Source organism: Trichomonas vaginalis, chromosome V (assembly GCF_026262505.1).
Source record: "Trichomonas vaginalis G3 chromosome V, whole genome shotgun sequence".
Taxonomy (NCBI): domain Eukaryota; phylum Parabasalia; order Trichomonadida; family Trichomonadidae; genus Trichomonas; species Trichomonas vaginalis.
Window position 1 is genome coordinate 20,141,990 of NC_067207.1, and position 18,777 is coordinate 20,160,766.

The 18,777-nt window shown below is 33.5% G+C and overlaps 7 protein-coding genes and 2 pseudogenes across 9 annotated transcripts, besides 1 other annotated feature; 1 reads left to right on the forward strand and 8 right to left on the reverse strand.

Annotated features, from left to right (window-relative positions):
* Positions 1–9,484: part of a mobile genetic element that runs on past the window's edge.
* On the forward strand, positions 452–739 carry TVAGG3_0369900 (uncharacterized protein; the record flags this gene model as incomplete). The annotated part of the gene is made up of 1 exon (XM_051231740.1): positions 452–739. A coding segment is annotated over one exon (288 nt), but the record flags the coding sequence as incomplete, so codon positions are not given.
* TVAGG3_0369910 lies at positions 755–1,171 on the reverse strand (annotated as a pseudogene). Its single transcript has one exon. A coding segment is annotated over exon 1 (417 nt).
* Positions 1,207–2,202, reverse strand: TVAGG3_0369920 (uncharacterized protein; the record flags this gene model as incomplete). Its single annotated transcript, XM_051231741.1, has 1 exon — positions 1,207–2,202. One exon carries the CDS (start codon positions 2,200–2,202, stop codon positions 1,207–1,209), a length of 996 nt encoding a protein of 331 aa, XP_051101471.1.
* On the reverse strand, positions 2,469–3,157 carry TVAGG3_0369930 (annotated as a pseudogene). The gene has a single exon. A coding segment is annotated over exon 1 (689 nt).
* TVAGG3_0369940 (protein of unknown function, DUF4106 family) lies at positions 3,330–3,815 on the reverse strand (the record flags this gene model as incomplete). Its single annotated transcript, XM_051231742.1, has 1 exon — positions 3,330–3,815. A coding segment is annotated over one exon (486 nt), but the record flags the coding sequence as incomplete, so codon positions are not given.
* Positions 6,354–7,191, reverse strand: TVAGG3_0369950 (protein of unknown function, DUF4106 family; the record flags this gene model as incomplete). The annotated part of the gene is made up of 1 exon (XM_051231743.1): positions 6,354–7,191. A coding segment is annotated over one exon (838 nt), but the record flags the coding sequence as incomplete, so codon positions are not given.
* On the reverse strand, positions 7,938–9,102 carry TVAGG3_0369960 (protein of unknown function, DUF4106 family; the record flags this gene model as incomplete). Its single annotated transcript, XM_051231744.1, has 1 exon — positions 7,938–9,102. A coding segment is annotated over one exon (1,165 nt), but the record flags the coding sequence as incomplete, so codon positions are not given.
* Positions 9,485–10,199: 715 nt separating the features above from the next.
* On the reverse strand, positions 10,200–12,647 carry TVAGG3_0369970 (serine-type endopeptidase protein; the record flags this gene model as incomplete). The annotated part of the gene is made up of 1 exon (XM_001302933.1): positions 10,200–12,647. One exon carries the CDS (start codon positions 12,645–12,647, stop codon positions 10,200–10,202), a length of 2,448 nt encoding a protein of 815 aa, XP_001302934.1.
* Positions 12,648–12,894: 247 nt separating this feature from the next.
* On the reverse strand, positions 12,895–18,442 carry TVAGG3_0369980 (spectrin binding; the record flags this gene model as incomplete). Its single annotated transcript, XM_001302932.1, has 1 exon — positions 12,947–18,400. The coding sequence occupies one exon, from the start codon at positions 18,398–18,400 to the stop codon at positions 12,947–12,949; it is 5,454 nt and encodes a 1,817-aa protein (XP_001302933.1).
* Positions 18,443–18,777: the final 335 nt, after the last annotated feature.

Below are 18,777 nucleotides of genomic sequence, written 5' to 3' on the forward strand. Positions count from 1 at the left end.
ACAACTAACTCATAAAATGGGTTCTTCTCATCTAGTTCTTGTTGTTGTGCAGCCATTTTAAGATAAGTGAAAGTCTTACCCGACCCAGGCGGTGCAATTAGACCTGTTATACCATTCTGAGCAAATAAGACTTGTCATGTATGGGTTTTATCTGAGCATTTTCTAACTTCCTCTTGTTCTTGTTTAAAACATTCTCAAATTTCTTGTCAATGTCAGCAAACTTTTTCTAACATATTTTGAAAAAATTAAAATTTTTATCTTTTGAAAATGTCTAGCGATTTCGCTATCTATATTCGAGACAAGCTTTTTGACAGCAAAACATCTGTCGACCATAAAATCTTACATAGTGTAAACAAGAAAGGTGAATTTGTTCTAAAGTTCTGTTTCTGGGAATATGACAAGAACCATAAAACATTACAAAGAGCAGTCTTAAAAATTTGTCAATGACAGACTTGTTGACAGAGATGACGCCGATTGGAAAGATGAAGTCCAACAAAAGTTCTTAGAATGCAAAGAAGACACATGCGCTGTTCTTGAAGATGAAATAGAAAACAGAATAGATGAGCTATTAAAGGACAAAGAACTTTTACATAAATATGGTTCGGAGAAATTTGACATAACTCCACCAGAGAAGAAGAAGAGAGAAAAGAGAGAAAAGAAAGAAAAGAAAGAAAAGAAAGTAGAAGAAGAGAAGAAAGAACTGAACCAGTTCCAGAGAAAAAGAAAATTTGACATGTAAAAATAAAATTTTATTTTAGAACATTTCTGGGTCAATGTCAATGTTCTCTTCCTCTTTAGGAGCAAACACTGCTTAGACTCTAAAATTTTTACCCAATTTACCTTGAACTTCAACTATCTTAGACTCATAATATTCATAGTCGTCTGCTTTCTTTGGTTCATAAGGTATAACAAGTTTGTATGCTTTGCCTTCTTTAAGGTTTGAGAACCTTCTGTCAAAATTTTCTTTGACTGCTAACAAACCTTCTATGTCTAAGTCTTCAAATTTCGCACCATTTTTAGTCACAATAGCAAACTTAACTGGTTCGATGTTCCAAACTTTGCTGAATGAAGACTTTTCAAAATGGTAGAAGTAAACATTCAAATAAGCGAATGGGTCTAGTTCTTCTTTGACTTCTGTCATGTACTTATTTACTGAAATATATTTCGTCATCTTTTCTATCGGATAAAAAAATATTTTTTTTAAATTTACTCAGAAAAATTTTTCTTTGTATATACGCCGTTCTGTATGTCTAAAAGATTTTTGACATTTGCCAAGAATGTTCGTTTAGAAGCTGCCATATAACCATACTCTTGACAATATTGTTTATACGAATCGTACAATGACCTTTCATCTAATGACACAAAGTCAGTTTCATCTATGAACAGTTCATATACACTCTTGTTTGCTTCTAACAATGTTTGTCTTTCTTCGGTATGTGGAATTTGTCTTGGATTGAACTTTGAAATATCTAATGTCATGAAATATGAGAACAAGTGGTTGTAAAAGTTAGGTGTCAAAGTTTCTGCTAAGTCGTCAAAATATTCTGTATCTTGCATATGAGAATCTGACGTTCTGACAACTACATATCTTCTGTCAGAACTTTCTAACTTCATCGGAACAACATTGTTTGAAACCATGATGAAATTTGCAACATTTTCACAAACTCTTTGGTCTTTATATTTTCTTTCAACAACTCCAACTTTGTCTGTTATAAGACTCTTCAAAGCATCTGAGTTTAAAACCTTTGTTGTATCTATACTTTGAAGTTCGTTACATACTATAAGTTTCATATTCTCTATTGAAGAGTTAAATTTACCGCAGATGTTTTCTAAGTTTGTCATATTAGGGTTCGAATAGCCCTCTAACAGTTTGCACAAAATATCTGTAAAGAAAGTGTTCTTACCAGTTCCTTGTTTTCCAATTATAATGAGAGCAGTTTCATTTTTAGCACTTGGATATTGTAAGATGTTTGCAAACCAACATAAGATATACTCATAGACTCTTTCGTTTCCATTGCATATAATTTCTTTGACATGGTCTAACCAAGCTTCTATAACATTTTCTTTCCATTCTACTTGTTCGTATTTATATCCAGTGAAGATAGAATAGAAGTTTGGAGAAGGTGTATAAAACTTTATACCTCGAACTGAAAAATCTTCTAACTTTGACAATAAGATATCCCAAGCATCTAACATCTTCATGCCAACCTGTACGACTTTTATTTTCTTAAGTTTCTGTCTACATTCTTGTTCTGAAACTATTGTTGCTCTTGGTTTGTTAAAGACAACATCCCATTCTTTCATGACATAACATTCTGGGGCAGAGTCGACATAAATGACTAAACGTTTCAAATTCTCGACTGCTTTGTTATAGTCTCTAAATGGCACATATTTCTGAACGCTTGGAAGTCATAAAAATCTGAAACGTCTATTCTGTACATTTTTATAAAAATAAAAAAAATATTTTTTTATTCTTGACTTTGTTGTTGCATTTGTTCCATTTGTTGCATTTGTTGTTCTTGAGCTATTTGTTGTTGAAGTTGTTCTTGTAGTACAATACTTTCACCAGTTGCATCTTCCAATTCGAAACTTTCTGCCGTCATTGACAAATACATAGGACATAAAAGTTTTACAGGAACAAAGTTTGCGTCAACTAAGGTTAAGTTTATGTTTGCTAAAGTGTTTGAGTTTACTAAAGCTGAAAACTCTGCATTCGAATGAACAATAGGCAAACCAGCAGAGAAAGTGTTGTTTATACGCATGAGTATCTTTTGGTCATAGTAGTTTCTGTCGACATTCGAATAGCACTTTGAACCTAAGTTTGAAACAATATATAAAATAGGTGTACTTAAAGTCAATGGAACAGACAAACCTTGTATGACACCTTTTCCTGTTATAGGAAACTGTTGGTAGTAAAAACCAGATATAAGTTTTGTATTATAGCTCATATCGTTTATACTAAACTCAGTCGGACATCCAAACATAATGAAACCTGCTCTAGTTGCAGCACATGTTACATCCGTCCTTAAAGTATTAAATAAGTCAACAAAACCTGTTGTGGTATATCTGAGTAAGTATCTTCAAAGAAGTATTTTTTACCATTCACAACAACAAAGTCTTCTGGTGTCAAAAGAGCAAAACAGGCTTTAGTCGTCATTGTGTTTAAGGTTAGTTTACAATATCGTCCTTGAGGACTTTGTAAGTTTGTTGTTATAGAATTATATGACTCAGGGTTTTTAGTCGTAATAGTATAAACCACTATGTCTTCTGCCATTTACTTAGCAAGTAAATTTTAATGAAATGTTGTGGTCGTCAAAATATTTTATGACGTCTGGGAAACTATATTTTAAGTTCAACGTTTCACCTCCTTTCATAACGTATATCTTGTCAATGACATTGTATGAAACACCACAGCAAGCAATGTCGGGTTCTATTTCTTTGATGTTTATATCGTCTGCCTCTGTCAAAAGTTTCAATAGTTCTTTCAAAATTTCATGAGGTGCGATGACATATGAGTTCACTTTTACAGGGTTGTGTTCGACCAAGTTTAACATTATACCCAAAGCCTGACAAATCTTCTCCTGAGTTTTAAGTTTGTCTTTAAGTTGTTGGTAGTCGTTTCGAATATCTGCAACAGAACTTAAGTCTCTGCTAACTTCAGGATATGTTGGTTGTTCTTTTACAGGAACTATTGTTATACCATCTTCGTCTTCGTATGGTTTCCCCACTTCAACATCTCTTTCTTTGACATTGACAACAACACTTTGACTGTTTGTTTGAGTTGGTGAATTTAACTTCACATCTGCCATCGCCATTAAACCTTTTGAAACACTTACGCTTCTATTTTTCGGAAATGACATTTACTTAGAATAAAAAGATGGACGTATTTGAGTATCTCTTCGAATTGAAGCAAAACAAAGTTTACACACACAAACAATACAAGTTCATTGATAGAATAGTTCTTTATACAAACAATGGAAAATGTTATAGAATAGCAGTCTTTGCTGAACCAAAAATTTTCATAAAGCAAAGAAAGTTGGTATAACCGAGATGGTGAAAGTTCTTGAAGCAGACAAAAATATAACAACAAAACTGACCGATATTTCTAAAGGAAAGTTTTTAATACAATATTATATCAAAACTGGCGTACTGTCAATATTTGACGGAGAGAAGTCAGTTCAAGAACAACTTACTGACCTGCTGCCAAAATCTGCTCGATGGAAGCTGTCGTTATACCAATCTGAGGAGCCCAGCAGGTTTCATCGAACGAATCTTCAAAAGAGCATCTTCCGTGAAAAGTGCTATTGGTTTTGTAAACTTCTTTGCTTTCAATTCATCTGGACCGTCTCTGTCACCAGTATATTGTATTTGAACTGTACCAACAGTTGAAATACCACCATAAAGTCTTCTGAGTCAGCAAATGGAATGCCAAGCCAAAAGTTTGAACGGTCTCCATTTGTATATTGAGTTTTTTGACCTCCTGTATGAGTCCATACTTTCACATATGGCATAATAGAACTTTGCATTTCAGGGTTAATGGTTGTTGTGAAGTTGTTGTTAAAGTTCATAGCATCTAATGTCAAGTTGTATGACCTCATATCCTCAACTGTAGAATATTCTTCTCTTGGATAGTATTTGCCATCTATGTTTATATGATATTTAATACCAGGGTTGTAGAAACAAGAATAGTCATTTATAGTTCGTCTGAACAGTACAAACATAGTATCTGCATGTTTCATTGCAGTTGTTAAAGCAATATCTGTTCTTGCACCTGGGTCAGCACTTTGGTTTCCAACTTCACCTGCAAAGTCTTTGACAGATATTTGGTGTATAGGGAACATAAGTGGAACTGCAATATATTTGGCAGCTAAAGCATTTGAAATATCTGGGTCCAACATATAGACTGCAAGTCTGCTTTCTATTCTCTTGCATTCAAACTTTTCGCATGTGAACTTAACTGGGTCCCAAGCATCTCCAGCAGCATTGAAATAATAGTTTACTTCAGTGTTGAGGTTTGAGAAACCAAAGTCTAAGTCAACTTTGTCTTTGCAAAATTCGGCGAATGACGTTTGATTCGCTCCCTTTACGTCTGTAAGAGTGAATGGGTCTTGTGTTGGTGCAATGACTAAGTTATTTTTGCTTGGAGTAAGTTCGATAGAAATTTTTCCTGCCCAGTTTGGCAAGTATCTTAAAAACCTGAAGATGAGGAAAGATGACAAAGGAACTCTAAGTTTCAATTTTACTTTGGTTACTGCTGCTGCAGTTTGTCCAGAAAGGTTAACATAAACTCCTGGAACGTTAGGGTCAAGTCTTCTTATTTTCTCAATGGTGGCGTACTGGTCTGTTTGTTCTCTAGCTTGTGGTTGTACTGAGTTTCTCAAAGCGAACCATTCATAGTTTGCCCATGTTACTGTTTGGACTAAGTCAGAGTTAGAATATATCTTATATCCCATGAAAACTTCTGGAGCATATTGGTATCCGACATAGAAAATTCCATTGCAACCTTTCTTGTCAGACAACTTGGCAGAAGGTTTTATTTCAATGTCTTGTTCCACGTATAAGAATGAGTTGTCAATAGAAATAATATGAAACCTGTCGCAAGCAATATCTACTGTTGTTGAAGAACCTTCTCCAAACTCACCTACATTTCCATAAGAAACAGCAGTTGTATATTCGTAAGTTCCAGGAACTATTTCTGACCTTCTAATGGCATTGTCGCATTCGTTATACCATTCGGAAACATTTCCATTCATAGCATCCAAAACTGTTGGCGTTATATTCTGAGCGGCGTACATTTCATATGAGTAAAAATATAGAATAGTTGGATTTATATGTCATAATAGAACCCACGTGGACCAAGCTTTACTTTCTTCCTGACTGAGTTTTTAACTCTTCTTTTTCCTTCATTGCCCTCTGCTTGAAGTTGTTGCATCTTTGCATTATGTTCATCTAGTATGTTGCAAATTTCCCATGTCCTTTTTGCCTTTTGGCTCTGGTCGCCCATCTCAGGTAACCTATATCCTAGAAAGAGTTTGTCATAGTCTGTATTTGAGTCTTCGCGTATTGTTTGCATGACTCTTTCCTGAGTTTCCGGTTCAAGCTCTTCAAACAGTGCCTGTCCATATGGAATAAGCTCGTTTCCAAATATATGTTTTTGTAGCCATTCTGGTTTTCTTTCCATGTTACCAACTATATCTTTGTGAATGGGAAAGCTTTTACCCAATCTTTCAGTCTTGCGTCGTTTATTTCTGTAGTTGGTTTTATTTTGTCAAGGAACATGTTTTTCAATACTAACATTTCATTTGGTACTGTCCATTTGAGTTTTCTTAAATATTCATCCCTTCTCGATTCATCGCCTGCAAAGTAAGTTTTTATGACATTTTGTAAACTTTCGTTTGCAAGGTCATGTACAATAGGTTCTCTTCCTTCTCCCTCCCTAACTTTCTTTCTAAACTCTTCACCAAATATACCATCTCTATGGTTCTGTGTAGTTCTTTGAGATAAATGTTCTAGAACGTCAGGTGTTATATTTCCATCAGCCATGTTCATTTCATACTGGTCCAAAATATCTGCATGTTTCATATCTTTCAATGGCATTAAAGCCGCGCTTAAAATACCAGCTATATCTCGTTCACCATTGACTTCCATTGCGTCTACAACTTCTTGGAATTGTGGTTGTAAGTTTATGAACCACCTATCTGGATTAGCTTTATGACCCCATCTCATTGTAGTTCCATCGTCTGCAGAAACAAAAGTAGGTTTGTTTCCATCTTGGTTAGGTTCTGAATGAACTTTAAACAATGTTTCATTTCTATATGTTTTCTTGAAATTTAACCTTTTATTTTCACCGAGTTCATCCGAAGATTGAACGTTAAATGCTCGTAAGTAAAAAGGGTTGTTGTATTTGTGTACATTTTCTTTCAGTACTTCCATTCTATGCTGAATATTTTCATCTGGTGCTGGAGTCTTTTGTATGTCGGCAAACATTTTTCGATATTCTTCTACTATGTCAGCCGAATTTTTTTTAGACTCTTGGAAATATTCCATATTCTCCGCATACACTTGTTGAGGGTCAAGATTTTTCGGCTGTTCCAAATCTTCATCTAGTTCTGTGAAGTTAGTTTCCAAAGGAAGGACTTGTTCGTTTCCTTCAGGCTCTTCTAGCTGTTGTTGCTGAACTATTTCTTCCATGTCTGGTTGTATCTGAACTTCTTCCTGTGGAGTTTCTTGTACCTCATCTGCTGGCATTTCATATATTCCGAGACCGTTTTCAACAATTTCCCTATCTACGTCATCCGCATTCATAAGCTTTTGTTCTTTCGTTCCGTCTCTATTTTTTACGCGTTTCATGACGAAAGTTGAATTGTCATTTAGCTCTGACATCAAATATCTCGGAGTAAATTCATCCATGTCATTTGGATGATATGCTATTAAATCATATCCCTTAGCGAGCTTGTATTTTCCAGGTTTGAGATTATATCCGTTTTGGTGCTGAGCCATAAAGCTAAATAGGTTCGGGTCAGTATTTCCATCCTTGAACTTTCTAATAGCTTCTTTATATCTGTCACTAAAGTCAACAGTATCTGGGAAACCACACTCTTCTTTAAGCATTTTTAAGAATTCTTGGTTTCCTTGTTCTCTACTTCTTTTATGTCCTTGCTCTGTTTGTGGTTGTTGTTGTGCAGGGTTTTGAACTGTTGGTTGTGCTGGATTTTGAACTGTTGGTTGTTGTGTTGGTTGTTGTTGTTGTTGTTGTTGTGCAGGGTTTTGAACTGTTGGTTGCTGTGCTGGTTGTTGTGTTGGTTGTTGTGCTGGTTGTTGTTGTTGTTGTGTTGGTTTTGGTGCATGCCTGTGTCTGTGTCCATGTGACGATGTAAATGTTTTAGGTAGTCCTGGTGCAGGTGCTTCTCTTGGAGGGTTTGGTGGTATATAAGTTCCACCAGCTGGCACATATGTTCCATCTGCAGCGTAATGTCCTACCTGACTTTTCGTTCTTAAGAAAGCATTTACTAGGTCTGTTTTGGTCTGTTGTAACTCTTTTTCTTGACTTTTCACAACAGTTGCTCTAACGGCGTCATAGGCACTTTGAACTGCCTGTCTCGTTGCTGCATCTGTTATTTTCGTCATATTTTGTGCTACTTCTCTTAACTCTTTGTCGAAACCTTCAGACTTCAGTTTCTTTCCAGATGAGAAGTCGTTCACTTGTTTCACCTTACTATGAAGAGCTTCGAAGGCGTTCTTAAAGTCAGCATTTGTTAAAGCTTCATTTGAACTGTCTTCATCCGCTTGTATTTTTGTCCTTATTGACCCTATAAGCTGGGCTGCTTTAGCGTTGGCTTGGGCATCTAACCAGTCATTGTTAGCTTTTATATATTCTGAGCTTTTCATTGCCTTTTGCATAGCCGCGTCGTTATTTTTACTTTCTTGTGCTAAGTTTTCATACTGTACGGTTTGGTTTTGCAACTGTAAAAGTTTTTCTGCCTTTACATTTGCTTCAACTTCTTTTTTATACTCATCGCTATCCATATATGTCTTCATGGCTTTTTGTTTTATCTCTTCATCTTTCAGTACTTTATATTGAGTAGTATGGTTTTTCAAATTTATAACATCTTGTTCCATTTTTGCTACTTCTGCTGCTTTTTCTGACACTTTTTTCGCATATTCCTCTGTACTTAGTTCTTTCAGTTGTTCTTCTTTCTTCTTTTTCTCTACGTTTAACTCATTGAATTTCTTTGTCTGTCTGTCATATTCTAGTTTCTTTTCGTTTTCACTTATTTGTTTCTGTATGTCTATGTTTGACTTTTTGACATCTGTTATTTGATTTTTGAGTGAACTCAAATTCATTTGACTTTGAGGGTTATAAGCTGTTCCGTCTGCAGCTCCACCATAGCCTGCCATTTTCGCTAAAAGTGCCGCTCTTAAACCTCCACTCTGTGCACCAACAACTCGGTTTAAAAGCATAGGATTGCTTGACATTTGTTGCAACATAGTGGGGTCATTCAGCATTTGTTGTTGCAACTGTTGTTGTGGTGTCAGTTTTACTATTGGATGTTTCAATGCTCTCTTCCTCTTACGTATATTCTTACGTAGCTTACGTGGCATTTTAAGTGAAGTTAAAAAGCGGCTTTTGACAGATGTTTATATGACACTTTTTGTTCAGCACAAAAAACTACTCGGTCAAAGTCATATTTTCAGTAAGGACATATGGGGTAGAAATGAGGTTAGAAAACGGGGTAGATATACCCTTCTACCCTAAAATATATTTTTATTGAATTCTGAGTAAAATTCTGAGTAAAATGACAGATGTTTATATGACACTTTCTCCGGTTTATAGGACCTCTCTCATATTCTATCTTGTCATATCTAAACTCAAAGTCATGTATGTCCTCAAAACTTCATTTCTCCTAAACATCTTCAGGGCTAGAGGGCACGAAGTGCCTGGAAGCCCCACTACCTTTTTTTTTTTTTTTTTTTTTTTTTATTTAGTCATATTTTGCATAATTCTAAGTAGATTTTGTAAAAAATCAAGAAAGAAAAATTTTAACGTGCTTTATTTTTTCTTTTTTATAATAATACATATTATTATATAATTAACATATTCATAATGTTTCACCCTTTCAAAAATATAATCCTCCTCCTCTCAAATAAACGTACATACGGGTGGCCTCTTTTTTCAAAAAATTAAAATTTGAAATTTTGGGCTCAAATATTAGAGATTTTTTCAACCTTCAACGATATATGTTGTCTATATCAGACCTCCTTTCTTTTTGATACTTAACATTGTTCCTAAATCTTAGCCATTAAGGCTGTTCTGAAAATATTTTTTTTTCGACAAAATTCGAAAAAAATTCTTAAAATTCAAAAATCCCTTAATTCCTGAGGATTTTGGAAAAAAGTTTTTACATGAACATGTGTATATTATATGAAGTATATTGATAAGGTAAAAATCAAATTTTATTGCATATTCATCGAGAAAATAAACTAACGAATCCCTCAAAATTGAGAGGGTAATCCTCCTCCTCTCAAATAAACGTACATACGGGTGCACCCTTAATAGAGGTATGGAAGTTAAGTAAAACAATGAAATTCAATATTTATATTAAAAATCAAATGAAATGATTTGAAGTGTTTAAAAATTGAAACAGGATGATATTTAAACCTTTATTCTTTCAATAATCAAGTTAAATAATAGTATTCAATTATCCTGCAACCATTTTAGTCAAAGATATATGACTAATTGAATTTATTGCAAGTTTTTGTATCAAAGCATACTTAAAAGTTTTGATAAAATTGAAGCACTTTCCATCGCTGAGATAAGTCGAATCTGGGCATTCAGAATTTTCACATTTGTCATTGTATAGTACATAAGGGGAATAACACCGTTTACAAGTTCTTGCATTATCACAATTTGCACAATTATAAGAACAGTTTAAACACCATCCAATTGAAAGATAAGTCGATTCAGGGCAAAAAGTATTTTCGCAAGAATCTTGATACTTAACATATGGTGAACGGCATTTAAGGCAACTGTTACTTTGTAAGCATTGCTCGCAGTTTGTTATGCAGCTATCACATACGTTGGCGTTTTTGTATGTAGAGGGAGGACATGTTGTGACTTCGCACTTTCCTTTGTACAGCAAATATGGAGATTTGCAGCTGCGGCAACTGCTGCCATCTGAACATTGTTCACAGTTTGTAATGCAGCTATCGCATACGTTGCTGTTGTTGTATGTAAAGGGAGGACATGTAGTTCTATCACATCTTCCGCCATAAAGCAAATATGGAGATTTGCAGCTGCGGCAACTGCTGCCATCTGAACATTGATCACAGTTTGTAATGCAGCTATCGCATACATTGCCGTTTTTGTATGTTCCAGGAGGACATGTAGTTCTATCACATCTTCCGCCATAAAGCAAATATGGAGATTTGCAGCTGCGGCAACTGCTGCCATCTGAACATTGTTCACAGTTTGTAATGCAGCTATCGCATACGTTGCTGTTGTTGTATGTAAAGGGAGGACATGTAGTTCTATCACATCTTCCGCCATAAAGCAAATATGGAGATTTGCAGCTGCGGCAACTGTTGCCATCTGAACATTGATCACAGTTTGTAATGCAGCTATCGCATTGGTTACCGTTTTTGTATGTAGAGGGAGGACATGTTGTGACTTCGCACTTTCCTTTGTACAGCAAATATGGAGATTTGCATGTGCGGCAACTGCTGCCATCTGAACATTGTTCACAGTTTGTAATGCAGCTATCGCATACGTTGCTGTTGTTGTATGTAAAGGGAGGACATGTAGTTCTATCACATCTTCCGCCATAAAGCAAATATGGAGATTTGCAGCTGCGGCAACTGTTGCCATCTGAACATTGATCACAGTTTGTAATGCAGCTATCGCATTGGTTACCGTTTTTGTATGTAGAGGGAGGACATGTTGTGACTTCGCACTTTCCTTTGTACAGCAAATATGGAGATTTGCATGTGCGGCAACTGCTGCCATCTGAACATTGTTCACAGTTTGTAATGCAGCTATCGCATACGTTGCTGTTGTTGTATGTAAAGGGAGGACATGTAGTTCTATCACATCTTCCGCCATAAAGCAAATATGGAGATTTGCAGCTGCGGCAACTGTTGCCATCTGAACATTGATCACAGTTTGTAATGCAGCTATCGCATTGGTTACCGTTTTTGTATGTTCCAGGAGGACATGTTGTGACTTCGCATCTTCCGCCATAAAGCAAATATGGAGATTTGCATGTGCGGCAACTGCTTCCATTTGAACATTGATCACAGTGTGTTATGCATTTGTAGCACCTTCCACTATTATTATAGTATGACGCTGGACAGTTAGTTAGGCTGCATCCATTATTATAAAGGACATGAGAAGAATCACACATATTACAAGAAGAAGAACTATCACAGTCAATGCAATTAGCCATGCATAAATAATCGTATGTTAATTCAACATATCCATCACCTTGAAATAAATCATAATCACCACTTTTTATATCAATATTTCTGAAGAAATTTCCAGATGAATGACATGATGTTCCACTAAATCCAATCTCTGTGAAACCATTTACATTTTTATTTCCTCCTTTACCTATCTTACATCCTCCACCACCGCCCGATCCTTCTACTGCCCATCCTGCTTGATATGAACCATTCGCATCTAAATATCTCGGATCGTTCATCAAAGTAGGAAAACCAGAAGTTTCTATTTTATAATATGTGTTATTTCCTCCTCCATGTGCACCAAGAAGATTTTTACTTGCTCCAGAGCCACCTGCTGCAGTAATATAATGAGTTGGTGAATATTGTCCAATATATATATAAGCTGAACTTGACCCTCCACCACAGCCATAATCATTACTGTTTGATCCTTTTCCTCCATCAGGAGATCCTGCAGTATTCAAAGAACCTGAAGTACCAGGTTCTAAATCATAATACATTGTATTTGTCAGTTTGAATTGAGCAGTTACTTTTGATCCACTACCACCAAGTTTATATAGATCTCTAAAACTACCGCCTTGTGCTCCACGACATTCAACTTCATATTGACCTGGTCTTAATGTTCCAATTCGAGAATTACCATGTTCTGCTTTAGCAATAAGATTACTATAGAATAGAAAGAATAGAAACATTTGTTAATAATTGATTTTTTATAAATCCATTTGAATGTTTTTAATGAACTTATTAAAAAGGGTAAAGATCTTGTAATAATGGGACCATAGTTTAAACATGAATACAAAGCAAAATATATATTTTTCTGATCTCTGTTTCCATTTTATGAAACTCTTAAAATTAAATTCTTTATTTACAACTATTCAATTTTTAACACTTGTTTTAAATAGTTTGACGACTCTTTCTAAATAAGTTTAGAAATGAGTTTAAGAATATAAATTTTTTTATTAATAAAACAAACAAATAATAATAGAATATTTTATTGAGGTAATTTGACCTTACTATCGCGATGGTGTTTTCGATCTTTAGATTGTATTTCAACAAGGATATCATAAAGATCATCGAACATCAATTCTTTTGAAATATCAAGAGCGGTTTGACCTTTGTTGTTAGTTATGTTTTTGTCAATATTTGAAGAAATCAAATATTTTGCTGCAGAAACATTGCGAGATAAACAACAGAAATGGAGTGCGGAGAATCTGAGGTTAGTTACAGAGTTAACAGGAACTCCATGTCCAACAAGATATTTCACAACTGATATATCGGATTTACACATACAACTGACATGAAGTAAATTAGTACCAAATGGATTAGTTTGTAAAAGATTTGCATTGTATTTATGTTGGAAATATCTCAAAATGTCTGTACGTGAATCACGGCATACTTTCGACAAAAAGACAAATGAGAAATCTTCAATGAAATAATGAATATGTTTCTCATATTTCTTATCAAATATATGTTTCATGTAAACACAAAGATGATAATGTTTTTCTAATAAAATTTTGATTTGTTCGTCTTTCGTCATTTCAATTGGAATTTTTCCTTTTTTGTTTTTATGTGACAATGAACCACATTCAACTAAAAATTTAACTATCTCAAGGTCATTGTTCTTCGATGCATAATGAAGTGCTGTATTACCTTCTTTGTCTTTTTTGTCAACAAAACATCCATAAATTACTAACAATTTCAAACATTCAAAAGACTTATGAATAGAACTAAAACAAATCAATGGAATTCCTTCTTCATCAACTGCATCAGGATTCAATTCATTCTGAAGCATGTATTCTAATATCTTATCATATTTACGACCAATGACTGCATGAACTAAATCATTCGTATAATTCTTGTTTTCTTTGACGAAATTAAACAATATTTCAAAATTCTCTTCTGGAATCGTGATGTCATTACTAAACTTTTGCAAAACAAATTCAAGAAATCGTTTCGTTTCTTCATCATTACAATAATCAATACATCGAAATCCATCGTTATCTTTAGTAAACAACAATTTCTTTTCACAAACTTCGGCGGCTAATGATGTATATCTATTTTTAATAGCATAATGCAAGGGAATTCGTCCAAAATCATCTTTCTCGTCATATCGCAATCCAACGGATTTCAAATATACAATGATATCAAGCATTTTCTTGATTTCGTCTGCTGTTAAGTTTTCTTTCATTGTACAATAATGTAACAATGAATATCCATTCTCAGAAACTAAATTAAAATCAACTCCGATTTCAATCATTTTTTGAACACATTCTAATGAAAGTTTGTTGATACAATGTGCCAAAATGTAATATCCACATGGGAATTCAACAATGATATTAGGAACAAATGATTTGAATTCTTCTGGTTTAGAGATGAGTTCAATACATTTTTGTTCATATTTTTTGACAATTAAATTCAAGATTTTTTCATTGAATTTCGTAGAATTCAATTCTCGTTCGATTTCATTGATTCCATCAATTGTTTTAAGATTGACACCTGATTTCAACAAGATTTCGGCACATTTCAATGAACCAACAATAAGACAAATGTGTAATGCATTCATCTTTTCTAATTCAACATTAATGTCAACTTTCTTTTCGATCAACAAAACAAGAATTTCAAATTTGTCTTTCAAGATTGTTTTCAACAAATATTCTTTTTGATATTTTTCAAAAACTGTTGGATTATTTTGAATAAACAACAAAAATTGCCATTGAGTATTAAACAATCCTAAACTCAACTCATAGAGTAGTTTAAATCGATTTTCTTCGTTATTAACTCTTCGTGCAACATCAAAAGCTGTTTCACTTGAAAAGTTTTCCAATGAAACATTTGCACCTTTGTTTACAAGTTTATGAACAATTTGTGAATTTTCATTTTTGACAGCATAAAAAACTGCTGAATTTCCTTTGTTGTCACCAATATTAATTGTTTCTTTTGAACAAAGAATAGAAACTAATTTAATATTGTTCTGCAATGTAGCAAATATCAATGGTGTTTGTAAATATTCATTGTATTCATTGTGATTCATCTTCCTTGACATATAATCTTTGACGGTATTGACATCATTGTTCGTAATACAAATAAATATTTCCCCTGCCAAGAATTTTTGGCGTTTTGGAGATGGAGAATTTGATTTCTTCTTGTATTTGAACAATTTTGTATTTGGATTTAATGATTTGGATCTGATTTTCTTCTTCATGGATTGGTCTTTCTTTTCTTCTGTTTTTTCGTTGTTTTTCTGATCTTTTGGTGAAATTTTGACTGATTTTTTGAATTTCTTTTTATTTTTCTTTGTCGAAGTTTTTGGTTTTCTTTTTGTTTTCTTAGGAATTGGTGTGGAAACTTCGACAACATCAACATTAGGAGATAAGTTGTTCTCTTGGTAATTTTGGTTTCCAATTAAAATTGAATCATTATCATTGAGATTATTCGGAGGACAAGATTTAGGAATTTTTTCTGGTTGTGATGATTTTTCTGGAGTTGAAACTTCAACAACTTCTATGTCCGAATCCATTTCTGATTGAGAAATAAAACTGTCAGATGGAAGAGGACGTCTGGCAATGTCATAGAATGGATTGTCATCATCAATTCCTCTTGATCTAGCAAATACAGGAGATCCTTTTGGAGTGGTTTCTCTTGATGGAGTGTGGAACTTTTCTTTCTTGTTTTTCTTGTTTCCTTTCTTGTTCTCATCATCTGAAGAAGAAGAACCGGAACTTGATGAAGAACTCTTCTTTTTAGGAGTTTCTTTGCTATTTTCTGGAGTTTTCATGTTTTCTTTGTTATTTTCTTCATCAGATAAAGTATTTTTCTTAGGAATTTCTTTGTTATTTTCTGGAGTTTCTATTTCAATTTTGATTTGATTTTCTTCTTTCTCTGGATTGTTAATGTTTTCAGGTGATTTCTCTTTCTTGTTTTCTTCATCTGAGGAAGATGAACTTGATGAACTCTTCTTTTTAGGAGTTGTTTGATCAATTTCTGGTGTTTTAACTTCAATTTTAATTTGATTTTCTTGTTTCTCTTCTTTTTCTTGTTTTTGATTGTTATCTTTCTTGTTTTCTTCATTATCTGAAGAAGAACTTGAAGAACTCTTCTTTTTAGGAATTTCAACTTCAACTTTGATTTCATTTTCTTTTTTGTTTTCTTCATCATCTGAAGAAGATGAACTTGATGAAGAATTCTGTTTTTTAGGAGTAATTTGATCATTTTGTTGTGTTTCAACTTTGATTTCAATATTATTTTCTGGAGTTTTCATGTTTTCTTTGTTATTTTCATCATCAGATGAATTTGAAGAACTCTTATTTTTGGGAGTTTCTTGATTATTTTCCGGAGTTTCAACTTCAACTTTAATTTGATTTTCTTCTTTCTTTGGAGTGTTAATGTTTTCAGGTGATTTGTCTTTCTTGTTTTCTTCATCTGAGGAAGATGAACTAGAACTAGATGATGAACTCTTCTTTTTAGGAGTTGTTTGATCAATTTCTGGAGTTTTAACTTCAATTTTAATTTCATTTTCTTGATTCTCTACTTTTTCTTGTTTTTGGTCGTTTTCTTTTTTATTTTTGTCATCAGAAGATGAAGAAGAACTTTCTTTTTTGGGAGTTTCTTGATTAATTTCTGTTGTTTCTTTTTCAGCCTTTTCTTCTTTATTTTCATCATCTGAACTTGAAGATGATGAACTCTTCTTTTTGTCATTTTCTGGAATTTCCACTTCATTTTTAATTTCCTTTTCTTTACTATCTTCTTTGTTTTCATCTAATTGTTTTTCATCTGTTTCTTTATGTTCTTCTTCTTTATTTTCATCAGTTTCCTTTAAATCTAATTGTTTTTCTTCTTCATCAGAAGAAGAATCAGATGAAGATGTTTCTTTCTTTGATTTGTTTTCATTTTCATCTTGTTTTTCTTTTGATGACTTATTTTCATCATTTGAATATTGATATGATTCGGAATCATGTTTTTCTTTGTCTTCTTCTTCATTTGAGTAAGGATATGATTCAGAACTGTGTTGTTTCTCATTTTCTTTCTCTTTATCTTTGTTTTCATCATCATAATATGGATAAGACTCAGAACTGTGTTGTTTTTCTTCATCAGATTTCTGTTTTTCTTCTGATGATGAATGTGAACTTGAATCAGAGGTTTCTTTATCATTTTTCTCGTTATTTGAATAATTATTTTCTGAAATTTTGACAGGAGAAGTTGGATTTATCTCCATTAGTTTAGATGGTGAAGAATGAGTTAGTTCTGGTTGTTCTTGGTCGGTTTTTTCTGGTTCTGAATCTGATGACGATTTTGGAGTTTCAGGAATTTGTTTTTCTTCCTCTTTTGTGTCCTCTGTTCTTGTAGAATCTTCAATTATATCCTTGGAATCTCCATTATCTTCTGCAGTTACGTAATAATCAGATTCAGTTTCTTGTTCGGCCAAAATTGATTCATTTTTATCATTTTTGAGGTGTCTATGTTTTCTCACCTTTCCTTTTGTTGTTGAATCCGAATCTGATGAAGAGTTTGAAGAATTTGTTTTCATAAATGGGCCAAAATTGGGTTGTGAGTCAGCAATTTGAGAATTCCGAACATTTGTGATGAGAATACTTCCTTGTTGGTTGTCTAACATGTTAGGAGCCGATGTATTTGGAGCTGAATCTAATAATAAGGAATTAAAGCTTGGCATTTCAGTAGGTAGATGGGAGGAATCTAATGTAGTGCTATCTATCTTGTAAATGTTCTCTTTGTGAGTTACGGGAGGATGATAAAGGACTTCTTCTGAAATATCGAAAGCGTAAGACGACATCATCGACATTTGATTGCCTTCATCGATAGAGGCGTTTCTTTTCTTTCGTTTTGAGTTCTTTCTGGGTTTTGGATGTTTTAAATTGTCAGATTCGCTGGAATCGTTCTGATTATGATTATTTTCGGATGAATCACCAGCTGATCCATTTGTATTTTTTGATGATGAGTTATCTGAGTCAGAATCTGAATTTGAAGATGAAGAATCATCAGAATTTTCGTTTGAATCTTGATTTGGCATAGAATCATCAATAACAACATTGTTGTGTGAAGCCTGATATTGAGAAAGTATCTCTATAAGCTCTTCGTTTTGTCGTAATTTTGCGTATTGAAACGGATTGTTATTTGTCCTGTCTTTTAGCAATTTTGGATTATACTTAAGTAGTTCTTTAACAAATTCTACATGATTATTAATTACTGATATATGTAAAGGCGTTTGCCCATTTTTATTTTGTAAATCAATGGATATTTTCTCGGCAATTTTAGGCAAAAGTGTTTTATTTCCGGCTGCTGCAATTATGTGAAATAGATTATTTTTTTTCTTGTCAACATAATTAAAATTAAATTTATTTTCAACCAAGAAAGTGAAAAAAATTGCAGGGGCTGTCGATGCAGTATTAAAAACAGCTTCGTTGAACTTCCTCTTGCTCAATCCAAGCATATAACTATAATCACCCGACATCCTTTCTTCACTTACCTGTCACCGTTATTTTTTATTTTTTGTGAATACTCATAGAAAATAATTGAAATGTTTACATATTACTTTCCAAAAACATCGCTCCAAAGCTTTTAATCAACATATATGAGATCATCTAACATGCAAAATGTATTTACATTGACAAAATACAGGATGTTCTTAATGAATTATTAATTTTTATCGCAAATCTTCCTAATTCAAAATTCAAAATCGATTTTATGAGCTGCTTATCGGCAGATAATTTAGTTTCTCATGATGCATATACCATTATTGGGTAATTTGTTTACGAATTTGAAAATAGAAGTTTGAATCATTATAATGTATCATAAAACGCAAGTATT